Source organism: Spermophilus citellus (genome assembly GCF_964194105.1).
Source record: "Spermophilus citellus genome assembly, chromosome: 3".
Lineage (NCBI taxonomy): Eukaryota > Metazoa > Chordata > Mammalia > Rodentia > Sciuridae > Spermophilus > Spermophilus citellus.
Genome location: NC_138184.1, coordinates 75,382,849 through 75,406,033, shown reverse-complemented (window position 1 = coordinate 75,406,033; position 23,185 = coordinate 75,382,849). Strand labels below are relative to the sequence as shown.

Genomic DNA, 23,185 nt, shown 5'->3' with positions numbered 1-23,185 from the left:
TCTTTGAGGTAAGATGGCAGGATGAGAGAGATCGTGAAAGCTGTTGTATCACAAGGATATAGGGAGGCCTTATTAACAAACCATCCACAGCATCAGTCAGAAAGTCTAACATAACCTGTATCTTCACAGCCTGTGTCCTGTGACAGTTTGGCGAAAGTGAGCCTGAGCAGCTGAATCAGGTGCCTTTGGTGTATACACAGGTGTGGTATGTGTATTTACATGCCACAGAGCACACCTACCATGCATGGGCACATATGTGTCACACAAGTATACCTTCACACATGTGTGCACATGTGCATACTCACCAACACGGCTTGGAGATGTGTTTCTGCAAAGTGTTTCCAGGAATAACGGTGAAGGAAGAGAAGCTGCTCATTCAGCCTGGACTTGAGTCCAGACCCTCAGATAGAAGTGTCTTTTCAGGAGGCCAAAAAAGTCATGTTATTATTTACAGAGATGGATGGAAGAAGAGCTAGCAAGGAGGCTGAGGAGGGATAAGAGGTGCAGAGAGAAACCGAAGGAAAACACAAGACAAGTGTCAGCAGCTTGGTAGTGAATGTTAGACCTGACTTAGGGAGACCTTAGTTGCGATATTGGCTTCATTGTTTGTACAGTTTTAAACAAGTTATTGAATCTCTTTAAGCCTTATTTTTAAAAAATTGTAAATAGTATCATAATACCAACCACACAGATTTGTTGTAAGGATTAAGTAAGGAAATAGAATCAAAGTACTCAGCACCTTGTTACAAATTAGTCCTTGAAAATGAAATTGAGTTCTTATTGTATGAAATGTCAAAGGTGATGTACATTTCTCTGTCTCCATTGGGTCAGGTTTAGTGGTGTGTACCTATTCAGCCCAGTTACTTGGGAAACTGAGACTGAAGAGTTCCTCCTACTTGGGAGGATCACTTGAGCCCACGAGTTCAAGGCCAACCTGGGCAAAATAGCAAGACACTATATCTTAACCTTAAAAAAAAGTCTCTTTCCTAAGGTATCTGCAAACTATATGAGACTCAAAGATTTAAAAAAAAATCTAATAAAATATATTAATAAAAAAAGGCAGTATCTTTTCTTACAGTTGAGATCCTGTGGGAAATCTCCCCTGTAGGGGCTCCTCTGCGCCTGCCATTGTCTCTTGTGGCCTGTTTTAGTCAGCTTTTTTGCTGCTGTGACCAAAAGACCTGACAAGAACAATTTTAGAGGAAGAAAAGTTTATTTGATGTTCATGGTTTCAGAGATCTCAGTCCATAGACAGCTGACTCCATTTTTCTGTGAGGAAATAAGGCTGAACATTAGGATAAAAGGGCATGATGGAGGAAAGCAGCTCAGACATGACTGTCGGGAAGCAGAGAGAGAACTCTGTTCAATATGGACAAAATATAAACCTAAAGCCACACTTCCAGTGACGTCCCTCCTCCAGCCATACCCTACCTACCTACAGTTACCACTCAATCCCTATCAGAAGATTGATTAATGTGCTGATTAGGTTAAGATTCTCATAACCCAGCATTTCTAAGCTTTCTTGCATTGTCTCACATATGAGCTTTTGAGGGATCCCTCATATGTAAAGCATAACACGGCCCCTCAACTTCTCCAAGCAGAACCCAGAGTGTGGATCAAAGCATCTGCATGAGAGTCTCCCTTGGGCCCATGGGCCCTTGGCTTTGGTTCCTACTTGGATGCTCAGTTCTCAGTTCTGATACAGGCTTCTGGACTCTGGCAGCATTTCCACACTGTTCTCACCGGCCCTTTTCCCTTTGCAAGCAGTCTGTCTTGTTTCTCTGCTTGGCAGTGACAGGCTGTTCTTGTTTGGAAATAGAAAAGGCACAATCGCTGATTTTTTTGCTTTCATTATTTCTTTTTTTTTTTCCTTTCCCAAAACATAAGGCTCATGTCCAATGGTGTGTGTGTAGTTCCTGGCTCCATGTGTGCACATGGTGGGTGCCTGGCCCTCAGCATCCTCCTGGCCTTCAGAAGAGCATGGTGACCTGCCTCAGGAGGTGTGCCAGCTGGAGGGCTGCTGGGAAAAGTAGCTGTTCAGTTGGGGACACACGGGTCAAAACACCAGGCATGGGAGATTCTTCTGGTGGTAACTGACCAAAAACATCATTTTCAGTTTTTGTGACTTAGAAATGAGCTCATTTCATGCACCCTGCAGGTGTGATGAGACTCAGGCCCAGTCCTCCACAGGGTGTCAGCTATGGCCATGTGTGTGTTTTCTTTCTACTGATGTTTTTACAGAGACCCTGGTATTTCTTACTCTTTGTAGACTGAATGGAAATTTTACTCTTTACATGTCTTATCAGCTCAAAGAGGAGGGGGAGTTTCCTTTAGTTTCCTGTATTCTGGTACCCAGTGAGTTTGGCCCAGGTCAGCCCTGCTTGGCTGCCTTGACCTCTACCCAGGCCAAGTTGGTGGTTCTTTGTATGTGTAGCTGTCTATTTAAATCTGGGCACATGCAGTGAATAAGTAGGATGGTGAGTGGTGTTTTCTACCTGTGGACCCTGGGTCCTGGATGGTCAGTCCAGGGACCCTGGGTAGGTTCCCTCCTACCCAGGAGGCTTTTCTAAGGAAATTATGAGAAATTGAGTAGGAACGTGTATCTGGACATGGGTAGCAGAGTAGGTAGAATGTCACAGAACATCCTATATATGATGAATGAGAGAAAGACTCTAAGAGAATGTACTCCTGGCTGAGGGTAGGGGAGGAAGGATCAAGTTAAGTCACAGCAGGGGAAGAGTTGTTGGAGCAGCATGGACTGAAAGACTCAGGGAGACCACCTGGATGGGAAGGGTGTAAGCCAAGGCCCAGAGTGGAGTACCCAGGGGGCATGTGCATGAGCCAGAGTAGTGGCCAGGGCTGAGCACCAGTGCTAAATGGGCACCCAAGGGCAGGCTGAAGTCTTTGATTGGGAGAAGTTTGTGTAGACAGAACCTGCCCACTGCTCACAGGGGAGAGTTGACCACTGTCAGTGCTTCACACCCTAGCTCTGCAGCAGTATGTTGACCTTAATGCTCTTGACTTCTTAGCTACAGTAAATGAAAAGCAGTAGAGACCTGGTTCTCATTTTACTTCTTAGCTACAGTAAATGAAAAGCAGTAGAGATCTGGTTCTCATTTTGCGTCCTGGGTCTTCTCTGGCTCTGAATTTCCTAAAAGCAATTCATTCCCACCCTGCCCTCGGGAGCAGAGTGCCAGGTATAAACCAAGGGTCAGAGCCTCTGATAGAACTTGCCCACCGGGTAGAAGGCTGCAAATGTCTAACCCTGAGTGTTCTAAAGAGTAAGCTATAACATGGGGACTGCAGAGAAGAGGGAATAAGTTTATATCACAGTGAGTCATAGGTCTTTTCAGAAACTCTGAATGTAGATGTGTGGGTCAGATTTCTTAGAGGAAGCCTTAGTCCTTTCTGGCTGCTATAACAAAAATACCATAAACTATGTGACTTGAACCACCAGTAATTATTTTGTACAATTCTAGAGGCTGAAAGTCTGAAATCAGGGTGCTGGTAGATTCAGGCTCTTGTGAGGGCCTTCTCCTTGGTTTATAGATGGCTATCTTCAAATGGCAGAAAAGATGAGGGAACTCTCTGGGATCTCAAAAGGGCACTGATTCCAATCATGAGGGCTCTAGCCTCATGACCTAATCACCTCTCAAAGGCCCTGCCTCCTAATACCATCATTTGGGTGTTGGGTTTCAACATATGAATTTTGGAGAGATACAAGCATTCAGTCTGTAACAAGCAGCATCTTGTAGTTTGCTCCCTACTCCACTGCACCCCGACCCCAAAGCTAAGGGGTCTTGCCAGTGAGAGCTGACTTTCCTGGAATTGGCAGTTAAATGCCTAGGCACGTCATTGCTCTGAGGCCCTCCAAATGCTTCCTTGCTGCAATCAGTTCCAACTTTTCTCCTTCCTCCTCTCTTCCCCCATACTTTCTGTTACCTGGAGAAGAGTTGCTCTCTTAAGACAGATTCCTTGAGCCCTTTGTGTCCCATTCTGTGACTCAGCATCTCATGACTGTCTCCTCCCCCACTGCACTCTGGTATCTACCCTGTAACACCAACAGACACTATAGCAGAATAACTTTGGAAACTGGGGATGTTTGTCTTCATTACCACTGGGTTGCTGGCCCAAGTGGTCCCTTTGGAAAGGGCTTAGCAGGTGGTCTGCTTCTAGCTGTCTAAATAGACCAGTTCAGCTTTCTGATTGCCCCAGTCTCTCCTGGCGACATTTTCCACCCTCCAGCTACAAGCAAACAAGATTCAGACAATATCAGGGCAATACATACCTGCACAGCCAAAATAAATAGCATTTACTACAGGAGGATCCCAGTAGGCTAAGCTAAGAGCCCCAGGTATAAGTTAGTCTGGGTTCCCTTCTCAAGGATCAAAAGGGGATTGACACTGTTAGATGCTTGCCATGTCCCAGATGCTGGCCTGAGTTGGGATCAGATGGTCTCCACTGTTCTCCTTTGTATAGGACTGGCAGTGCCCTCTCTTGAGTTAAGAGGTTGGGCTAGGGCCTTAGTAAGCTGAGTCCAACTTGTAAGTGGGGGCCAGAAATTGGCTTTTTCTCCAGGCTGGTCTGGGAAGCCTGAGCTTCATTTCTGTGCCTTTGACAAATACCCACATGAGGTGCCAGCCTTACAACGGCCGTGGAGGAGAGATGGCCCAGTTAAATCAAGCTGTTATTTTACCACCGAGGGATTTTCTCGAAGAAGTAAGAGCCAAGCTCAGAACCCATGTTGGATGCCTCCAAAAGCCTTTCTAGATGCCTTTGCTCTCCCTAGATCACATGGTTCTTGAGGGAAGGGCCACTTCCTGGTGTGTCTCTGCCTAATGGCATAGGGCTTTGGCTGTGTAGCAACATGGTCCACACTGCTTCTTCCTGGCATTGAATCTCGGTAGGACTCAAGACAGTTCACTTTTTCCCGATGGAACTTCCAGAGTAGAGCATACCCTAACCTACTGCTTGCCTGGCTGCCCAGGAGGCAACTGAATTGGGACCTCAAGTGAGCATCTGGCAGCCATGCCTCTTGGGGCAGCCCAGGCCTGTGAATCTATATTCCTCCCTAGGAGGAGCAGGCTGGAAGCTAAGCCTGGCTCTCCAGCCTGGCTGTCCAAGGAGTAACAGGTGGGGCCTGGACCAGATCATCACACCCCTGATGACAACTGGGATTATCGCCATGGGTGGTGATACCCACATGATGGTTTTGAATTTCAGATCAAGAGCATATCCCTCTGTCTTCTTTTGCATCTGGACTGAAAGTTCCTTGCTGCCTGGATTTCAGATTCATTCCTTAGCTCTTTGCAGAGACCTTATGCGCACATGGAGGTGTTTGGCCTCCAGAGTCTGAGACAACCCCCCTCCCAAGGGAGTGAGAAAAGCTCTACTCAAGCTTGAATTCTTGATGTAGAAGAAAAATCTCCGAACAACTGACATCTGGAAAGACAGAGAACAGCAGCCTTTGTAGTGGGCCAGCTCTGGGCCACCAGTACAGGTATAGTGGTGCTAAACAGACTGGATCACCTTTTGTGATTCCTCTGTGTGCCTGGATCCTCAACTGTGCCTGGGTTACCCCTCTGACCCACAGTGCCCTTAGACCCAATAGATGCTGCTGTGGCTTGGATATGATTAAGTCTGTCTCCCCAAGTTTAGTATGTTGGAAGCTTAGTCCCCATTTTGGTGATACTGAGTAGTGGTGGACCTTTTAGAGATGAGGCCTAGTGGGAGTTGGTCAGATCATTGGCATAGCTACCTTTGGGAGGTATTAATGGTGTTCTTATGGGACCCTAAGTTATATCCCAAGATAGGGGTTAGTGTAAAGAGTGAACCAGGCCCCTCCCTTTCTCATTCCTGCAGTGAATTCCTGCATGTCATCTGCCATGATGTGATGCATCCAGGGGTGCCCTTGCCAGAGGCAGCAGGCATCATGCTGTTTGGACTTTCAGCTCCAAAACTGAGTCATATAAACTTCATAAATACCTGGTCTCAGGCTGGGGTCCTGGCTCAGTGGTAGAGCACTTGCCTAGCACTTGTGAAGCACTGGGTTCGATCCCCAGCACTACATAAAAACAAATAAAGGCATTCTGTTCATCTACAACTACAAAAAATATATATATATTTTTAAAAAGAGATTATGTGGTTTTCTGGAAAGGAGCCATATAGAGGTGATAATATCGCAGGTTGGACTATATGAGTAGCCAAGGCTTCCAGTAATTATGATAAATGATACTTTTGCTTCTAGACGCTTCCTTCCTCTGGCAGGAGAGCAGTGGCCTGCTTGTCACCCCCCAGGGCGTGTGGGTGGAGAGTCATTATCCCCATTTCATTGGTGGGAACATGGAGAGATGAAACAAGCCTCTTTGGGAGCCCCTGTCATCCCAGTAATGCTGGTTTGTTTGTTGTCTCTCCTTTTAAGGAGTATGATTGAAAAAGGCCCCAAAGGTTGGGTGGTGAAGACTGGGAACAGAGGGAATTTTATTTCCTTTAACAATTACCTGTGTAAATCAAGAGTGGGAGACATTCTGGCCATGCAATCCATGTGCACAGAAGATTTTCCAGAGGAAAACCCACTTGGGCCTGGACCTGGAGATCCTGCCACCTCCTGATCTGTTCCTTGGCTTCTTGACATCTGCCTGCATCTAGTACACCTTAAATTCTGGTGCAGATTACAGAACATCACCCTCCTCCAACCTCCCACTCCCAGTTCAGCTCTAGGATGCCTGAAGTTGGAGATCCAGTTCAGGCAGTGAGCAAACACTCTGAGCTTTCAGGAGGTGTCCTTGTCTGAGAAATTCACCTGGCTGGATCCTCACCTTAAGACCTACCTGTGGGGTTCAGGACATCTGGGCAACTGCAGCTAGCTGACTGGAGGCTTGTTTCCATGAACAGATAGATTATTGGGAAGCAGCTCCTGAGTGCCAATGTCTGGTTTTCACAGTGTTTGTTAGGGCTGAAAGAACTACACACTGTGTGGCTCAAATAATAGAAATTGATTGTCTCACATTTTGGGAAACTAGAAATCCATGATGGAGGTGTTGGTTCTTTCCAGGGGACTTGAGGGAAAAATCTCTTCCTAGGCTTATAGATAGATGGCTTAGATGGCTATCTTCATGTTCACATGTTATTCTCCCTAATGCCACTTTATCTCCAGATTCCCCCCACCTTTTTCCCCTCCTGTACTGGGGATTGAACCCAGGGGTACTTTACCACTGAGCTACATTCCTAGCCCTTTTTGAGACAGGATTTTCCTAAGTTGCCTAGGATGGCCTCAAACTTGTCATCCTCTTGCCTTAGCCTCCCAAGTCATTGGGATTATAAATGTATGCATGCCTGGCAGGTCCCTCACCCCTTTTTTAAAAATTGGTACTGGAGATTGAACCCAAGAGTGCTTAAATACTGTGCTACACCCCCCAGCATTTAAATTTTTTTTTTTTTTAATTTCTAGACAAGGTCTCAGTAAGCTTTAGGACCTTGCTAAGTTGCTGAGGTTGGCCTTGAATTTGCAATTCTCCTCGTTTAGCCTCCCAAATTGCTGAGATGCCAAGTGTGTATCACTCTGCCCAGCTGATTTCCCTCTTTCTGAAGGACACTTCATGTTGAATTTAGGAGCAAGCTAATGCCATATTTTAATTTGGTAAAGTCAGAATCTTCAAATAAATACTGAGGCTTAGGATTTCAGCATTTGATTTTTGTGGGGAGCACAATTTGACCTATAACACTACACTTTTATTTTCTTTTAATTTCATGATCTGGCTGATCATTAGTAATTTTTAAAATTGTGATATATAACATGCTGGGGATACAGCTCAGTGGTAGTCTGCATGTTTGGCATGCAAGAGATCCTGGGTTCAATCTCCATGCCAAAATTTTTTTAAAAATTATATGTAATTTTAACCATCTTTAAGTGCACTGTTCTGGCCGTTAAGTATGTTCCACATGTTGTGTAACTATCACTATTTCCAGAATTTTTTCATCTTCCTAAACTGAAACTGTGTGTATAATGATGAGGGCCTGCAATCCCAGATACTAGGGAGACTGAAACAGAATGGTAAATTTGATGCCAGCCTAGATAACTTAGTGAGACCCTATCTTTAAAAGGAAAGAAAGAGAGAAAGAGAATAGAAAAAACATTAACTCCTCAATCTCAGTCCCTCTCCCAGCTCCTGATAAACACCTCTATTTCTGTCTCTGTGAATGTGACTACGCTTGGTTCCTCATATATAGTATAGTATAGTCAGCCTTCTGTGTCCTGGGTGTCTGCATGCAGATGTCTGTTCTCTCTATCCCTCCCTCCCAACTCCCTCTCTCCCCCAACACCCTCCCTCCCTCCCTCCCTCTCCATCCCCCTCCCCCCTCCCTCCCTCTCCATCCCCCTCCCCCTCTCTTCCTGTTGTTCTGGGATCTAACCCAGGGTCTCACACATACTAGGTGAGTGCTCTACCAATGTCTATATACCCAGGCATTTTTTAAATTTGCATCTGTACTGAACATATACATGCTTTTTTCTTGTCATTCTCTAAACCATACTATATAACAACCATTTACATAGCATTTACATTGTATTAGTTATCATGAGTAATTAGAGATTATTTAAAATTTATGAAAGGATTTGCATAGGTTATGTGCAAATTGTACCCCACTTATGTGAGGACTTGAATATCATCAGATTTTTGGAAACCTGGTTGGGGTGGTGGGTTGATGGTGTCCTGAAACCAGTCTCCCTCAGATACCAAGGAATACCTCTGTTTGTCTTTTTATGACTGGCTGATTTCACTTAGCATAATGTATTAGCATAATGTATTTAAGGTTCATCCATTTGTAACCTGGTCATCCATTTGTAATCAGAATTTCCTTCTTTTATAAGGCAGAATAATATACATTTTTAATGTTTTTAGTTGTAATACCTTTATTTATAGGTATTACCATTTATATGTGATGCTGAGGATTGAACCCAGTGTTTCACACATTCAAGGCAGGCACTCTACCACTGAGCTATAGCCCCAGCCCAAATAATATTCCTTTGCATATATATGGTATTGTTATCCATTCATCCATCAATGAACACTTGGATTGCTTTTATCTTTTGTTTTTTTTAATTTTTAATTTTTGTTTTTTATTATTATTATTTTCTTACCTTTTGTTTTTTGTGAATGTTGTTACTGTGAACATCATAGACACACGCCTTTTCCTAGCCCGCTCCAGGCTTCCTATAGAAGGGTTAGGATCCAGGCAGGGGTGGGGAAAGCAGGTGGTTCCTCCTTCCCTCCCAGGTTTGCCCGTGAATGTCTGGGCTCTGACCTAGGTTTGGTGTGATTACCATCAAATAGAAGTAAGGATAAAAGCCCCTCCTTTCCACTGTTCTTTCTCTTTACCCTTGTGTTACCTCTTTGGAGCGAAGTAGAAATGAGTGGGAGGGCAGGACCGGTGGCTGTGTAGCAATCACAGCTAGATTCTGGCCAAGTGACTTGCCAACACTGAGGATCCCACCAATCTAATCAGATTTTCTGACTACAGACTACAATCCTTGCTCTCTATGCCATATTGCTGTCTTTCTTGTCTTGTCTCTATGCCATATTGCTGTCTCCTCTCCTCTTGGCTCCTCTCCTCTTCTCCCCTCCCTTCCTCTCCCCCAAGGGCCATGTGTTAAAAGACTTGGTCCTCAGCTTGGAGCTCTTGGAAGGTGGTGGGAAGCTTTTAGAGGTGGGCCCTAGTGGGAGCTTTTAGAAGATCCTGGGACCACGGTCTCTTCCTCTCCACTTCGATGCCACCTTAAGGTAAATGGGCTTCCTCCACATTATACTGTGCCACCACATGCCCAAAGCAATGGAGCTCGCTGGTCATGGACTGAAATCTCCGAAACTATGAGCTAAAATTTTCTTTGTATAATTTGATTATATCAGGTATTTATTATAGTAATGAAAGCGGACTAACACACCAGCCTAGGTCCCATAACTGTATTGACCTACAATCCTTCTACTGGTTGGAAGCTTGGTTTTCTGTCTCCTAAAAGACTTTGCCCCTATAACAGCCCTTCTGGCCATTTCCTCTTGACTTGCTGGATCCATATCCAGGCCATAGGTTGCATCTCATCTGTCTTAGCGTCCTATGATTGCCATAACAACTGACTACAAAATAAGTAGCTTACAACAGAAATTTATTCTCTCATAGTTCAGAAGACAGAAATCCAAAATCAATGGTATCTGGAGGCTCTAGGGGAGGATCCTGCATTTCCTCTTCTAGCCTCTGGTGACCCCAGAACTTCCTTGGCATTGTGGCTACATCATTCCAGTCTCTGCATCGGTCTTCACACGGCCTTTTCTTCTGTGTTTGTGTCTTTGCCTCTTCTGTCTTACAAAAATACTTGTCATTGGATTTAAGGTCCATCAGTATAAAAACAGTGATACTGTAAGATGCATAATTTGTTTTGTCTCAGTTCCTACCACAGAGCTCATAAAACTCTTGTGATTTCCTGAATGATATAGGTGATGGGAGCGTCTTTTGTTATTCATAACAAGCCCCTTTCAACCAGCCCTGAGTTATATGCTAATGAGATGACTCTTGTGGGGCCCCTAGATAGCTTCAGGATAAGGCTGGTTGCCAGAGGAACAAACCTCAGGATTAAAGGTTCCAACTTTCAGCCCCACTCCCACCCCCACCCATCTTCTGGAGGGCTGGTGGACTTGGAGATTGAGTTGATATCCAGTGGTCCTTAAGTTAATCAGTCAGTATTATAATGGAATCTTCATTATAACACTAAACAAGGGGGTTAGAGAGCTTCCAGGGTGGTGAATACCTGGAGGTACTGTGAAGTTGGTGTCCAGGGAATATGTGGAAGATCCACAGTCAGACCGCCTATAACTCCACATATGTATTTCTTCTGTTTGGTTGTTCCTTGGTTAAATATAAAGAAAGGGCTTTCCGGAGGTCTGCGAGCTGTCCTCACAAATTATTGAACCTGATGTGGAAATGCACATGCGCGCGCGCGCGCTCTCTCTCTCTCTCTCTCTCTCTCTCTCTCTCTCTCTCTCTCTCTCTCTCCTCTCTCTCTCTCTCTCTGCTTTATAGCTGGGTACTCATTAAGTATTATACCAGTGACCCAGACTTTTGATTGGTATCTGAAGTAGGGGTAGTTTTGTGGGACTGAGCCTTTAACCTGCAGGGTCTAACTTTTATTGAATTGTAGGACACCCAACTGGTGTCCAGAGAATTGGAGAATTACTTGGTGTAAGGGGAACACTCTACATATTTCACATATTTGGTGTCAGGAGTGTTCTATCAGCGTGAAAGCACATCATAGTGGTAATATTTAATCCAGGGGGATCTCATATCAAGGTCCTTAATTACATCTGCAACGGTCCCCTTTTTTCCAAATAAGGTCCCATTTATAGTGGACATAATTCTTTTCTTTCTTGTGTGTGTATTGGTGGCGTGAGTGCTAGAGATTGAAATCAGGGCCTCGAATATGCTAGACCAACTCTACCACTGAGCTGTATCTCAGCCCTGTGGACATATTCTTTAGGGAGGTCACAGCTCAACCCACTCTAGCCTGATGCTCAGCTTTGTGTTCCAGTAGAGGAGCCCATGTCTGCCTTTTTATTGTCTTCCTTGGGGGGTCTTGGTTCTCTTGTCATTTCCTCAGGGAAATGGCTTCTCCTACTTCTCTTAATGGCCTCAAGACACATGTCTCCTGCCTCCTGAGATTCTGCCAGCTCCTGAGGGCAGGAGCCAGGCGTGGTACCATTGCACACCAGTGCAGCACCCAACAGGTGTACCATGCATCTTGGCTGAATAGTGGGTGTTTAATAGGTATGTCTGTCTGAGCTAATGGTCAAGACCTCCAAGAAATCTTTTTGAACTCCATTGTCATCGAAGTCAAGGTGGTGCTGAGGAAAAATAATTACATCATCATCTCACAGCCTAGGGCTACTGCCTCTTCCCAACTTGGATTCCACCTGCCCCACCCTGGCACCCAGCCAGTCCCAGCCTGAGGACCAGAGCATCAAATTATCTTTCTCTTCTTAAATGTCTGGGAACACTAGGCAAAGGTGGTCCTTTAACAGTGTGGTTGAAGCTGATTGGGCAAGGTGGTGTGGTGAGGCTCATTTGTCATTCAGCTGGTGGAGAACACAGCCCATCTTTAGTGACAGAAATCACTGGTGTCGTTGGCCTTCTGAGGATTCAGAGTCTCCAGTCAAGTGGAACCCAGGGTCCTACCTAGTACGTAGATCCATGAGGGTGGATGATGTGGGTCAGCCTGTCTAGTCCAAGAGGCTCAGCACTGGAAATGTCTTTTCCTTTCGGAGCAACTAGGACTGTTTGGAGAACCAATGCATAGAGCTCAGAGCTGGGCAAGCTCAGGCCCTTCTTGCCTGGCATTTTCCAGCCTGACCAGGTGATAATGGTGGGGGCTTGGCCAGCCTCAGGGCTTTCTGTATGGCACATGCTGATTCATGAGTGACTTCTCCCTGCCAGGGCAGCTGGGGCTTTCCATTTTCGGGTGCTGGCTTGGTGATGTCATCGTCGGGATTGCAGTTATGAGGGCTAACAGACCCTGGGATCCTCAGGTGCCCTCTGTGGCTCTCCTACTGAGGACGAGGCCTCTTGCCAGGGTGCAGTGGTTTACTGGATGGGGGAATGTCGCTTTTATAAACAAATTGACCCACTTGGTGTCCATTCAAGAAGGGACAGCTGCTGGCCTGGCAGAGGAGAAAGTAGAAAAACCTCCAAATCTAACCACATATCTCAGAAAGGACGGTGGTCACTCACTGCCTGTGGGTGGCCTAGGGTATGGTGCCAAGTGGTACTGGTATTATCTGGAGTGATACTCTTGGCTTTTGGAAGAGTTGGATTATGTTCAGGTTCCCTATTTAGGAGAAGAAAAGAGGTTGGCTTTTTTTCCCTTCTGAGATGGGGTCTTGCTGTGTTGCCTGTGGTGGCCTTGAACTCCTGGGCTCAAATGATCCTCCTGCCTCAGCCTCCTGAGTAGCTAGGGCCTCAGGTGTGTACCACCGTTCCCAGTTTTTTTTTTTTTTTTTTTTTTTAAATTGAGTTAAAATTCATACAACACAAAAGACAGACTGAGTAACAGAGATGAGTTGTAGGGATATATGTATATTATCCATTGGTTGGTGGTTGGACATGTGGAGTCATTGTGTAACTTCACATTTATTTATTTGTTTTTGTACTGTGGGGATTGAACTCAGGACCTTGCCCATGCCAAGCAAGCTCACGGTCACTGAGCTACATGCCCAGCCTGTTGGCTGTTGTGAATATTCCAATAAAATTTTAGTTTTCAGTTCCTTTGGGTATATGGCTAGAAAGAGAATTGCTGGACCATATGGTTATCAGCATAGACTTTTAGAAATATTTTCTCTTTAGAATGTATTTGGAAAGTGACCAAGTAGGCAGAGAACACTGTGGTGAGTTTTATAATTTTATGTTGCCGTGGTATCCATTTTTAATGTAACTTGGACTTTCTCCTACCAGAAACAGGGCTCAGTATCCTGGACATAGTTTCCAGTTCTCCATCTCCTCCCTCAGTGTGGTTGATCCAGATCTGTTCCTCATAAAACTACCTTCTGGTGATCATTTCCCTGGGTGGTTATGGGACAACATCTTGATACAAGCTTCTGAACTCACCTTTCCAACCACACATCCCACGTGGACTGTGCAGATATGCCCCAGTGACCACTTCTCGGTCACAGTGTAACCTCCTGGAACTCCTGCCTGCTTACTTTAAACTCACCAACTAAACCTCCCTGTGGGAAATCTGTTTGAATAACACTCAGGACCCAGTAATGTATTGGCCTTGCTCTCTTGCATGTGTATGCATCTCTCTTGCACTCTCCTTCTTGTTCACTGTCCGTGCCCCTCTACACACTCCCTGACCTCCATGTGCCTGAACTCCAGGCTAACCATGTACCCTTGCCTGACCTGTGAGTAATAAAATTTTTGTTTCCATCTTGTTTCTCTCCTAATGATTAAAAGGATTCTCTCTATCTTAAAAGATTAGTTATGCAAATCCATGGAGATAATGTGTCTGGGTTCTCAGCACTGTGCAGATCCACAGGAAGTACTGAGCAACGGGCTAGTGTTTTGGGAACTTAGTTCCTAGGAGCACTGTAGGTATTTCCTGACTATACATGAGGTGTTCCCAAAAAATGAAGACGCTAGTCTAAGATATCCAGCCCCCAGGATCCACAGCCCCCTTCCTGGGATAGAGACCACTCTTGGTACACAGCGTTCTGGAAGCTCCAGGTTGTGAATGATTCTGGGGTCCAAAACTGGCTCCGATTGTGGACTCTGCCATTTGGTGAGACCCAGACTTCTCTGTCCCAGCCATAGTTTTCTAAGCCTCTCCCGGAGAGATGATGCCTACCTGGGCAGCTGCCAAAGAAAAGCTATCCGTAAAAGCATCCATTACCAGCAGTGTGCTGCTGCAGTGTACTTGGGACCCAGGGGAGGGCACGGGGCTAAGACAGGAGTAGGAGTCAGGGAAACCTCCCTGCCACCACTGTCTGCCTTACAGTGTTTGAGCAGCTCTCACCTTTGTAAATAAACATGGCCCATTCATTTGCTGACATCCTGAACAGGATGGAAGACCACCCTGTGGGTGATCTCTCAGCAGCATCGGTTCCTGCCACTCCCACCCCATTTCCTCCCAGTGCCACTCCTCCCTTTCTCTCAACTCCTATGTGTGTTTTTCAGAAAATCACTCACACTTAGCCCTTTATAGCTGTTTTGTTCTGAGAGGGCTGATAGCATGAAGTTAGCCCTCCTGAGTGCAAGTTCTTATATCAACTTGGGTTACTTGATCAGAGGGTGGGATTATAGCTGGGTTCCTGGAACTTTGTACCTCTGGTGGCAGCGAGGCCACTGAAGGAGATTCTGGGGACCCACCAGGCACATCTGCTTAGAAGAGCTTGCCTCCCTGTGTGGCTACCCCAGAAGTTGCAGTATGACCTCAGTTCTGCATGATGCACTGGCTGAGAGCCCACCCTTCTACTTTCTGTCTCTCTGAATTCATTTTCTGTAGCACCTCATTTACATATGGTATTTATTCTTTTATGTCTGGCTATTTCACTTAACAGAATATCCTCAAGGTTCACCTGTGTTGTAGTATATGTCAGAATTGCTTTCCTTCTTTAAGACCAAATAATTTTCCATTGTATGGATAAGCCACACTTTGTTGGACACTGACTGGATTGCTTCTACATTTTAGCTACTGTGAATAATCCTGCATGAATGTGGGTGTCCACATATCTTTTCAAGTTCCTGCTTTCAATTATTTTGCTGGATCAGATAGTAATTCTGTATAATTTTTTTTTTTTTTAACCAGTGGTTTCTTTTCTTTTCTTTTAAAGGCTCAGGAAAGGAATGTGACCAGAGCAGCCACAGGGGTTGACTGGGACCTACCCAGATTGCTTTTTTTTTTTTTTAAACATCATCCTTTTCTTAAACCAAAGAATAGATTTGCAAAGCCTTGAGATTGAGGGGCTGCTAAGCAAACAGCCTGGAGAGGAGAGGTTTCAGATTTCACTGGACAAATCCCTGGTCTGCACTAAGCCCTTGGCTCTCTGTAATAATCTGTGGGATGCGAGCAGCTCACTTCTCCTCCCTGCCCCCTAGTGGGTGGGTTAGGGTTCACGTTCCTGAGATTCCCAAGCCAAAGCTGCCCGGATCCCAGGCAGGCCCCACCTGCTGCTTTCCAGGGTTTGGCTTCGACTTTGCATAGAGCTGGAAGGAGGGATCATCTGATGTGACCACCTGTTCCTTAGTCCTGCCAAAGGAAGGCAACCATGCCAAAGAGGTTTCCCACTGAGTGTTGGAAAGGGGCACAGAGCAAGGCCTCCCCATTGGCTTGGATCCTTGGGAGATGGCAGCTTTTGAAAAATCCCTAAACAGTGTGCTTTATGCTAAAGAGGAGGGGGCCTTGTATGGTTTGGGGGCCACAGATTTGAAAGCAACAATGTGAGGAGGCAGACCCCTATGTATTGCTCATAACATGGGATAAGGAAATTAGATGGTTGAAGCAAGAACATCACAAGATCCAGGCCAGCCTGGGCATCTTAAAGACCTTAACTCAAAATATAAAGGTCTAGGGATGGAGCTCAGTGATAGAGTTCAATCCCAAGTACTGTAAAAAAAATAAATAAAGAAAGAAACTTGGAGGCCTCCCACCCCCATCCCATCGTGTTTTCGCTGGAGCAGTGAGTGGATTAGAGGCACATGGGTGAGCTGGGACAGTGGGCTGAAGTCCTTAGATGGAGAACAGCAGGCATGAATGGACCTCTGGAAGCAGACTAAAAAGCATCAGTTATACAGATATTCATTTGAGATTTAGAGTAGGAAAATGGCTAGGGGGTTTTAGTTGCCTCGGAACCTCATAATTATCTAGCAATCTGGTTGTGAAACCTGGTACCTCAGTCTCTTAGTGGGAGTGAAGTGTCCACATCAGAGTCTGTAGTCCTACTCCACACACTAGCGGACTAACCCTTGTCAGAAACTTGATTGCCACGTCCAGTTTTAGCCTGGAGGAAGTTGCTAAACCAGTATGTTGTTTCACAACCATGGAACCCTGCCATTCATCTGGAGTAAGCTCTGGGACCCTGAAGTTTTGACCTGAAGTTCTTACTGGGTTGATTACTTCCTTAGTGTTGATTTGACTTTGAATGTGAGTCAGCTTAGTCACTGGTGGCATGGAACTCAAGGCACTCTACCAGGTGAGGAAGAATATGTTGGGTTCTTAGGAGACTGTCATTACAAAGAAAGCAAAACTAGTTAGACGGGCACTGTGATACATGTGGGAGGCTGAAAAGAAGGATTGCAAGTTCAAGACTAGCCTTCGCAACTTGCAAGGCCCTAAGCAACTTAGTGAGACCCTGTCTCAAAAAATAAAAAGGACTAGAAATGTGGCTCAGTGGTTAAGCACCCCTGAGCTCAATCCCTGATACAAAAAGAAAGAAAAAGAAAACAATAGTTAAGGGATTCTTAGAGCATTTAGCATATACTAATGATTCTGAGTTAATGTAAAAACCAGGTATATAGGGGAAGTAGGTGGTGGGAGGGTAAGGAATTTGTCGAAGGCCTAGGAGATGATGACTGGTCCTTTCTGGAATAGTGACAATGACATTTTATTTTTTATTTATTTATTTTGATATTGGGTATTGAACCCAGGGCACTTTACCACTGAGCTTCATCCCAAGTTCTTTTTCTTTATTTATTAAAAATATTTTTAGTTGTAGATGGACACAACACCTGTATTTCATTTGTTATTTTTTTTCCTGTGGTGCTAAGGATCAATCCCAGTACCTCACCACTCATGCTAGGCAAGTGCTCTACCACTGAGCCACAACCCCAGTCCTCTTTTAATTTTTTAAGTCAAGATCTCACTAAATTGCTGCTGCTGGCCTTTAACGTGATTCTCCTGCCTCAGCCTCCTGAGTAGTTGGGAGTAGAGGCCCAGCTGACAGTGGCATTTTAGATCTGGTGGGTCTTTATGGATTGTCTAGTTAACATGCCTAATTTTTTTTCTTCTTCTTCTTCTTCTTTTTTTTTTTTTTTTTTTTAGTGCTGGGGTTCCATAACCCAGGGCCTTGCATAGATTAGGCAAGTGCTTTACCACTGAACTGTATCCCCAGCCCCCACATGCCTGATGTTAACATTCGCAAAACTGAGGTGTGGACAGCTTTTGTGACTATACTACCACAGAGAGGTGGCAACAAGGAGGACCATAGCCTCACTGCTGATAGCACAGCTCTGAAAGCTGCCCATTTTCCCCACCTAGAGGAGTCCTAGGGGGTACAGCTAAGACCCTGTGGGCCTGGGAGACTGGGTTCCTCACTTGACAGCTGAAACTTTCTGTCTTAGGCCTGGGCTGCCTTTGGAAGCCGTTCCCCATGATGGGCAGGTTTTCAAGTAGATGTTGGGTAGGCAACATCTACAATATTTGTATTTATTTTATTTTATTTTTTAACATCTGATTCCCTGAAAGTTAGTGGAAAACAAAGTCAGATTTATTCTTTGGGATGGGGTGTAGGATTTGGGCTTGGTTTTAACAGGGTTTGCATATTTTAATATGTTTGAACCCTGCTCAGTTTTCCAGGGATGCTAGCAGAGAGCTAGTTTAGGGCCTTCGTGAAACCCTGGGAGGAGAAGTTGGCTTTGACCTTGGATTGTCCTGGTAGAGTACAAAACCCAAATGCCACTGGAGCAGAGTGTTGATAGCCAGCACTGTGATCTTGGTGCCTGGTGGATTGAAGAGATAAGGGTCTTCCATATAGTTTATTGGAGGACTTAGTAGGAGCCTATCCTACTACTATTGCAACCTGGAACAAGCTTCTTGGTGGGATCATCCTGTGGACATACACACACACAGGGAGACTCTGGCCTGGCCTTTGGTCAGTGGCTGTGTGCAGACACTGGGACATGCTGTGGGTCTCCATGGCAGCCAGCACAGTGCCAGACACCGGATAGAGTAGCCCAGCAGGTCTTGGCTCTGGCTGCCTGCTGAATCCCCAGAAAGCTTTTATAACTACCGAGGCCCAGGCTGCCCCAAAGCTTCAAATTCAGTGGGTCTTTATTGGGCTCAGCTGTGTTATGTTTGTGAAACTTCCCAAGTGATGCTGACATGCAGCCAGGTCTGGGGACATGCGTTAGAGAGTGCCAAGTCCTCTTGGGACACAGGCAGAGAAGCAGAGGCGTGCAAGGAAGTCAGGACATCAGCCATCTGTGGCTGCACACAGCTAGCAGAAGTCTTAACCAGTGGTTGGTTGCTCCACCCACAAAGCTCCTTCCTTCAAAATGCTCATGTGAAAAGAATTGAAAACACTCCTCATTGAGATTGCTGGGTCAACAACTCCAGAAGTCCAAGGGTGGCCACATGCCCACTTGGCCTAGGTGTGTTTGGGCAGGGCTGCTTACAGGTAAGCAGTAGCAAAAATGACATACATAATGAGGATGACCTCTGGAAAATCCTGGGGACCAACAAGGTACCCTTTGGAAAGAGTGTAGAAGGGATCGTCAAGAGTGAGTTGGACTGGGCTGGGCTCTTGTGGATTTAACAAGTCTATAAATAGGGGTTCGCTCAGAAAATTCGGGCTAGGAATGGGATATAGAGGAGCTACAAGTGGCTGAGATCTGAACTTTTGTCATCAGCGTGGAAGGAGATAGTGATTTGTTTTCAGGTGCCTTAGGGAAGCATTCAAGACTCTGTGTAACTTAATAGTTCCAAAGGACAGAGAGGCTCTTATAGGATAAGCTACTTTCTATCATTCCAAGAGTACTTGGATTGGGGTAAAGGTGGTCTAAGAGTTTGGCAGACCAGCTGGGAGGTGGGCTGTGAGTCAGCTGAGGGTGGACTACAACCCTGATTCCCTGGACTGAGACTGGTAGGCCCTTTTGAAACTCACTGCTTATGGTGGTCAGTACTTGCACCTGGGCTGGCATGCTAGTCTGTGGTCTCGGGCTGAGATCTGCTGCCAGCTGCAGACATCCATGGATGGTCTATATCCCAGCTTCCTCACATGCCTCTGTCTCTTCCAGGTTATCTCCTCTCTGTCCCAGCAGGACTTGGTGCTATACCCAGCCAGGCTGCACATTAGTCTCTCCTGGGGAGTTTCAATGTCAACACAGATGGGCCCTGGTAATTGTTAGAGCTTCCAGAGAGTCTAGCAGGCGACGTGAGCTGAGACTCTCTGGGCTACTCCATCCAGTGTCTGGCACTATGCTGCCAAGCTGACCTATAGTACATTCCAGATGTCTGCACATATCTGCTGACCACAAAAGCCACACCACATTCTGCCTCTGTGTGTGTCCACAGGAGGGTCCCAGAAAGAGTCTTGTTTTGGATTGTAGCCTGGGGAGTAGGGGTGACAGCAGTAGAGTAAACGCCTACTTAGTATCCCAACCAGCTGTATGGAAGAGATGAGCCTGGTGCCCTTGATAGAAAGGTAGCATTGAGGTCCTCCTTTTTGTACTAGCCCATGCCTCTTATATGGGGAAAACAAACCGTTTTTCTATATTCAACACAGAACACTTCCGTGGCCAAATGGGTTTTTCTCCCACATCAAGCAACTCTTCAGTTCTCTGTGGACACCAATTCAATTTTAACTCAATTCTGACATTATCTACCTAGAGATAGTATCAAATCCCACAGATTGAGGGCTCAGTCTCACAAGACCAGCCCCAGTGCAGACACCAGCCATGAGTATCAGGTTGTGACCTATGCTTCCCATTGATCAGCTGTAAGCTGAGATTACCACAAACCCCTCACATTCATTCATCTGTAGGAATGACTAATATAACTGAAGAAAACAGTTTACATACTGGATTACCAGTTTATTATAAAAGGATACAACTCAGAAGTGGGCATGGTGGCCCATGCCTGTGATCCCATCTTCTGTCATCGGGAGGCTGAGGAAGGAGGGTCACAAGTTTCAAGCTAGCCTCAGTGATTCAGCGAGACCCTGTCTCAAAATAAAAAGGGCTTGGGATGTAGCTCAGTGGTAAAGCGTCCCTGAATTAAATCCCCAATACCAATAAATACATATATAGGATTGGGAATGTAACTCAGTGATAGAGGGCTTGCCTAGGATGCACAAGTCACCAGGTTCAATTCACAGCATCCTGAGGCTTGGGGAAAAGAATATAACTCAGTAACAGCCAGATGAAGACACGCACAGGGCAAGGTGTGAGAGGGTAACTCAGAGCTTCCACGCCCTCTTGGGGCAAGCCACCCTCCAAGTGTCCGTAACCCACCCTTCTTGGGTTTTTACAGAGGCTTTATTCTGTAGGCATGATTGATTAAGTGATTTGCCACTGATGATCAGTTTAACTTTCAGCCCCTCTGCTCTTCCTGGAGATACATGTGTGGGGCTGAAAGTTCCAACCTTCAAAGCACATTGTTGGTCCCCCTGGCAAACAGCTCTCATTGAGCTTTCCAGGAGAGCTCATCAACCAGGCATCTCATTAGCATATACCAAGACACTAGGGTCATTTTGGTGATTTCAACAGTTTTAACAGATATATGCTAGAAAGGATGTACATATGTATACAGAGAGCAAATATTATGTCCTAGTATGTCACATGCATCTCCCTCCCAAAGTCAGCTGTGCCCCAGACAATGTTTGAAAGCCCAGTCGTGTATTTGTTTGGGAGTGAGTTGCAAAGCTCCTTACCTTTGTGGTCTTTGGCTGGTTTGTTGAGAAAGTGAAATCAGTGTACCTGAAGTTCCTGTGGGTGACAGAATGGTGTTGACCTGGGTGCTTGCTTGGCTAGATGGAGTGTGGATGCTTCCAAGCAGACAGCCCTCTGTCCTCTAGTCTGTTTCTAATACAGACTTCTTTGCACACACAGATGCCTCATTTGGAACATCACCTGGGTACAGCTGTGCCGCAGACCGAGCTGAGGAGCAGCGCAGGCACCAAGATGGGCTGCCCTACATCGATGACTCACCCTCCTCCTCTCCCCACCTCAGCAGCAAGGGCAGGGGCAGCCGGGACACTCTGGCCTCAGGAGCCCTGGAGCCCACCAAAGCGGTGAGTCCCCAAGGTGTACCTGCCTCCCATGACTCTGGGCCAGCCTTTGTCACCCTGGAGGCTCTCTGAGTATAGCCAGTTACTCAGGGGCACGTAGCAAGTAGATGGTGGAGCTGCCAGTGGTTTGTTTTAGAGCCAATTACTCAGGGGCACCTAGCAAGTAGATGGTGGAGCTGCCAGTGGTTTGTTTTGGAAGTCAGACAAATTACTAAAAACTCCTTCCTGCCTCTGGTAGAGGGATGCCTCCCAGATACCTTGAGCAGAGAGGTCATGGCACACTTTGTAAACTGAGCTTGGAGGAGGCAGTCAGCTTGTGTTCTTAAGGCTGAGAAAACTGATGCCAGAGACCACCACCGAAGCCTGTGGTACTGTATGGTGGTCCCAGCCATGGTATTGAGTTGGTGTCTGGGCTCCTGTGTCTGTGCTTAGGAGGTACACTGGCTCCCTCTTTACTAAAGGAGCCCCCGACAGTGGCTTCATCCATTTGACTAGGGTCTTTCCAATGAGTTCTCACTTGACCCTCATTAATAGTCCTATGAAACTGGTGTTGCTATTACCTCCACTTTACCATTGTGGAACTGAGGTCCAGAGGTGGCTTCCCTGAGGTCACATGGCTAGAGAAAAGTAAAGCATTTGGTAGATGCTTTGCCTGTGCTTCAAGTAGGGCCCCGTGGTCTAGCCCCTCTCGTCTGAGGGTATATCCCTGGGATGATCATAGGCTATACAGTGTTATTCCCACAGAAGTGATAGGCCTGTCCAGCCTGGCTTGATGTCCTGATGCTTGCAGTGGTCCCACAGCTCCAGGCAGGGAGCAGGGGAGTTTTAGCAGTGTTTTGGGTTCAGGCATTGCTCCTCCTTTCATTGGAACAAAAGGATTCCTTTGACCTCTTGGCTTCCTTCCTTGGGCTGCAACAATCATCACTGTGGTAGAACAGACGCTCCTTTCTGTTTCTTGGGCCATTTTTTGTCTTTCTGGTTCCATTTTGGATATCCATTTGGGATATCTTCTTCATTCTGCTTTTCTGAATGATTCCACCCTGGGTTTAAAAATAAAAATAAGCAAGCAAGGCTATGTGTATAGCTCAGTGGTAGAGCCCATGCTTAACATGCACAAGGCTCTGGGTTCAACACCCAGAACCACAGAAAACAAACAAGGATAAGAAAGGGTGTGCCTTTTCCTACAGCTCTTAGCTCTTAGTACATCTTTTTACTGCAGTTGCTTTTTTCTGGGGCTGTTGCCTTAGCTGCAGCCCAGCTTCTTATTTATGTTTTTGTGATCTCTAGGGGTCTCAGTGCTGGGTGGGCTTCTTGTTCTGAAATATAAAGATGAAAGAGGAAGCCAGCATACATTTGCTGCCATCTTGCACAGCTTCATATCCCACATCCAGAGTCACCACTCTACAGATTAGGCACAGCTGTGAGGGGTGAAATCTTTCAGATTCTCTCTCGCTCTCTCTCTCCGTCTTGCTGCTACATGAGTGTGGTTTGATACCAACAAGAATTCTTAACAGCATACTTTATTAGTTTCTGTAACCATCTATCATCTTTGAGGACTGTATTCACCTGGTCACTCCTTGATGGCAGGGCCATCCGCTTGCCTTCTGTCCATGTCAGACTCCCAGAGTATTTCCTGGCTGGCTTTC

The 23,185-nt window shown here is 45.9% G+C and overlaps 1 protein-coding gene across 1 annotated transcript in view; it reads left to right on the top strand.

The window, feature by feature from the left end:
• BCR (BCR activator of RhoGEF and GTPase) overlaps window positions 1-23,185 on the top strand; it is a 142,742-nt gene that overhangs the window by 50,445 nt on the left and 69,112 nt on the right. Inside the window, exon 2 of the mRNA XM_081283966.1 lies at window positions 21,361-21,542. Coding sequence (XP_081140092.1) covers window positions 21,361-21,542 — 182 coding nt within the window. The remainder of the gene's footprint in view (window positions 1-21,360; window positions 21,543-23,185) is intronic.